This window comes from Triticum aestivum, chromosome 2A (genome assembly GCF_018294505.1).
Source record: "Triticum aestivum cultivar Chinese Spring chromosome 2A, IWGSC CS RefSeq v2.1, whole genome shotgun sequence".
NCBI classification, from domain to species: domain Eukaryota; kingdom Viridiplantae; phylum Streptophyta; class Magnoliopsida; order Poales; family Poaceae; genus Triticum; species Triticum aestivum.
In genome coordinates, this window is record NC_057797.1 from 642,032,392 (window position 1) to 642,036,629 (window position 4,238).

Genomic DNA, 4,238 nt, shown 5'->3' on the forward strand with positions numbered 1-4,238 from the left:
AATTGGACAGGACTAGTCGATCGCAGTTTCGTGAGGAAAACAGTCACGAATAACAATCACCACGAGTCTAGCAGGAGGTACGTACAAGCCTAGGACTTGACCAGTCCAACTGTCCAAGCCACTGCTGCAGCTGCAGCCTGCACCGCCAGTCCAGCACGGGACGCTCAAATATTTTTGAATGCGAAGCCGCGGCCTTTGCCCACATCTTTCCACGGTCTGGCCTCTGGCGCCACCTGGCCGATGCATGCTTCGCGGTGCCGCTGCATCCAATGCAGCGATGCCCCATCCAATGGCCAGTCATCCGCCCCCCAAAATAGTAGGCCTTGATTGAACCTTTTCCATTAACAAACGAGTCTCATTTGAATCTAGCCCTTTTCCGTCCGTGGCACTCCACTTTTTTGAGATTAAATCGATGTTCAAGTCGAGTCTGAATTTATCTGACCGCCATATTTATGCCCATTCTATAAAAGTCCTGCGGCCCCAGCAATCCGAACCGAAGCCGAAGAGAGAGGAAGTGGCAGTCCGAGTGGAGCTGGAATCACGCCTGTACAAATTCGTAAACCAGCCCCGAATTTAGCCCCGAATTCGTAAATCAATCGACCCAGTTCCGCTCATCAGACGTGGGAAAGGGAAAGGCGGGGCGGACCCCGCGGTCCATAATAACCCACCCTGGCCGCGCGTGGCGACCGCCGTCCGATTCACCAGCCAACAAACACCAGCGCCAGCGCCCGTCCCGAGGCGAGGCGAGGCGCGGTTGCTGTGCTCCTTCATCTCGGATCCATCCAGTCCCCCACCCTCACCTCCCCACCCCACCCCTCCCGCCCGCCGCTCCGCCATTACAGGGGAAGCCTCGCGCCGCGCCAAATCCACCGGGAAACCCCGAGGCCAGCGCGCGCGACCTACCAACCCCCTCCACCGCCGCCGCCGCCGCCGGCCCCTCAATCAGGTACGCCCCGTCTCCTCCACCCACCCAATCTCTCTCTCCCCCTCTCTCGCACCTTCCGTTCGATCCGTGCTGAGACCTGGCGAGATTTGTTTCCTCCGAATGCAGGGTCCCGTCCGAGGAGACGCGCGTGGCGACGGGAGGGCGGCCGCGGCGCGAGATGGAGACCGGGAAGGCGGCGGTGCCGCCCAGGGCGACCAGCGGGCGGAGGTACAAGGCGCTCACGCCGTGGCGCTTCCAGCGCGGCTTCGTCAGGTACCAGGCCAAGACCCCCGCCGCCGCCGCCGCCGCGCCCAGAGGCCGCGCCGGGGCGCCGGCGGGCGGTTCTGGCACCAAACGTCCCAGATCGTCGTCGGTGGTGGGGAGCGGCGGCCGTAGCGCGGGAGATCCGATGGACGGCCAGTCGAAGAAGAGAAGCACGCGCAGTGCGACCATGAAGAGGACCGATGGGGAGAACAGCGCGCGCAGCGCAGGTGCTGGAAAGGATAGCCAGTTGAGGAGAAGCACGCGCAGCGCGACCATGAAGAACCCCGGTGCTGAAATGGATTGCCTGTTGAGAAGAGCCACACGCAGTGCGACTGCCAAGAGCTCCGATGGGGTTAAAATGGAGAACGGCGCCTGCAGCGGTGCCGGAAAGGATTTCCCATTGAAGAGACACACACGCAGTACGGCTGCGAACAGCTCCCATGCTATTAAAATGGAGAACGACTCTTCTAGCAGTGCTGGAAAGGATTTCCAAATAAAGAGAGGCACACACAGAGTGACCACGAGGAGCTCCAATGGGGAGAAAATGGATAACAATGCTCGCACCGGTGCTGAAATGGATTGTGGTTTGGGCAAGTCCAGCTGCAATATTATGGGTGATGGGTTGGCCAACGCTGCTGGAGGAGATTGCAGAGTGACCACGAGGAGCACCAATGGGGAGAAAATGGATAACAATGCTCGCACCGGTGCCGAAATGGATTGTGGTTTGGGCAAGTCCAGCTGCAATATTATGGGTGATGGGTTGGCCAACGCTGCTGGAGGAGATTGCTGTTTTGAGGGGCCAGACTACAGCGGTGTCCTGAGAGATGAACATGTCCAGAATTTTGGGACTGGCGGCAGCGTTGATGCTGGTGATGGGGCAGCTTGCATCCCAGAGGGGATTCAGAGTAATGTAGGAGCTGAGAACTGTGAGTCTGAGGGTTCGGAGAAGTCCCGTGTGACCGGGAATGTGTTAAAGAGCAACGTTTCTTCTGCTGCAGATCATGTGCTGGAGCAGCCGGAGGGAAAAGGTGCTAACACGGGAAATGGGGCTTCCAAGGAGAGTGATGTAGCAGCCAAAGGGTGCAGCTCTGCAGTTCCTGGAAGCAATGCTAATGGCCCAAATTGCCGCAGAGGGCGGAAAGAAATAGTGCCATGGAGGTTCCAGATCGGGTACAAGCGGTCATTCTCGAAAGCTTTCTGCTCCAATGGTGGATCACTTGAAACTCCGGAATACAGGGCTCAGGGCAGCTCAACACAGTGCACTCCAGGAACTAGAAGTACTGTGAGGTGCTATGCAAGCCCCCTTTCAAATGTTCGAGTTTCGGCCGTGCGTGATTTCTCCTCAGGGAAAGGCGAGAAGGAAACCCGAACAGCATATAAAAAGGTGAAAACTGAGAAGGATGATGATAATCAGGGAATGCCAAAAAATGGAGTTGCCCTTGCTAGGGAGAAAGCAATCAGATCCTTGCGAGATTTCCGCTTAATTTACAAGAATCTTTTGAATAAGCTTGAAGACAGGTCACGGGAAGGAGGAGCCGATCTACAAGCTTACAAAATCTTCAGGGACAGGTTCCTTGCACAGTGTAATGACGAGAGATTTGTTGGCAATGTGCCTGGAATCAATGTTGGTGATATCTTTTATGCAAGGGTTGAGCTTTGCATTATCGGTCTTCATCGCCCACACCGGTTAGGGATTGATCATATCAGGAAGGAGGATGGTACTTGTATAGCTGTTAGCATCGTGGCATATGCACTTCTTTCTGATGTCAAGGATAATTTTGATGCCTTGGTGTATTCTGGATCAAGGACAGCTACAATGAATCAGAAGATAGAGGGTACCAATCTTGCACTGAAGAAGAGCATGGATACCAAAACACCAGTTCGTGTCATTCATGGTTTCACCATTCATGCTAAGAACAGCCAGCGGAAGAGTATTCTTGTATATGGGGGTTTATATCTAGTTGAGAAATACTGGAGGGAGAAAGAAAGCGAAGATCGTTATGTTTATATGTTCCGAATGAGAAGAATGGCAGGTCAGAAACACATTGACATTGACGCAATTATGAAATCAGAACAGGCTGAGCCATATGATGGTGTTATAATGAAAGATATATCCCAAGGGTTGGAGAGGATCCCAGTATCTGTTTTGAACTCAATATCTGATGAGCATCCAATGCCCTATATCTACATGTCTCGCCTGAAATACCCCCCTAACTATCAGCCAGCTCCTCCAGCAGGCTGTGCTTGTGTAGGCGGGTGCTCAGACTCCAAACTGTGTGCCTGTGTAGTGAAGAATGGTGGGGAGATCCCTTTCAATGATAAAGGCTGTATCATAGCAGCAAAACCTCTTGTTTATGAGTGTGGACCTTCTTGCAAGTGTCCTCCTACATGTCATAACAGAGTTGGCCAGAAAGGCATCAAATTTCGGCTGCAAGTGTTCAAGACCAAATCGATGGGTTGGGGCGTGAAAACTCTCGACTATATACCATCTGGAAGCTTCGTCTGTGAATACATTGGGGAAGTGCTGGATGATGAAGAAGCACAGAAAAGGATGACTGATGAGTACCTATTTGCTATAGGGCATAATTATTATGATGAATCCCTTTGGGAGGGCCTATCAAGATCTATACCCTCGCTTCAGAATGGTCCGGGTAAAGATGAAGAAGCTGGTTTTGCTGTTGATGCATCAAAGATGGGGAACTTTGCAAAATTTATTAATCATAGCTGCACCCCCAACCTCTATGCACAAAATGTTCTCTATGATCATGATGACAAGAGTGCTCCTCATATCATGTTCTTTGCCTGCGAAGATATTCCACCCGGTCAAGAGCTAGTATACCACTACAACTATGCCATAGATCAGGTTCATGATGAGAATGGTAACATCAAGAAGAAGAAATGCCTTTGTGGCTCTGTGGAGTGTGATGGCTGGTTGTATTAGGTTTAGACTGTGATGCCTTTGTGGCTCTGTTGAAGTTATGTCATTGCCATTAATTCTTCTTCTGACCTTTTCAGTGTCCAATAAGTATGATCATTTATGTTTCTCTTA

The 4,238-nt window shown here is 52.2% G+C and overlaps 1 protein-coding gene across 2 annotated transcripts; it reads left to right on the forward strand.

The window, feature by feature from the left end:
* Positions 1 to 735: 735 nt before the first annotated feature.
* LOC123189948 (histone-lysine N-methyltransferase, H3 lysine-9 specific SUVH5) lies at positions 736 to 4,238 on the forward strand. Of its 2 annotated transcripts, XM_044602476.1 has the most exons (3): positions 737 to 946; positions 1,052 to 1,370; positions 1,458 to 4,238. In XM_044602476.1, the coding sequence occupies exons 2-3, from the start codon at positions 1,104 to 1,106 to the stop codon at positions 4,128 to 4,130; spliced, it is 2,940 nt and encodes a 979-aa protein (XP_044458411.1). In that variant the 5' UTR covers positions 737 to 946; positions 1,052 to 1,103; the 3' UTR covers positions 4,131 to 4,238. The 2 variants fall into 2 exon arrangements, with proteins under 2 accessions (XP_044458410.1, XP_044458411.1); XM_044602475.1 differs by having other exon boundaries at positions 736 to 946; positions 1,052 to 4,238.

Excerpts from the sequence above, each read along its gene's own strand:
- LOC123189948 (XM_044602475.1), top strand. The coding sequence starts at position 1,104 with ATGGAGACCGGGAAGGCGGCGGTGCCGCCCAGGGCGACCAGCGGGCGG.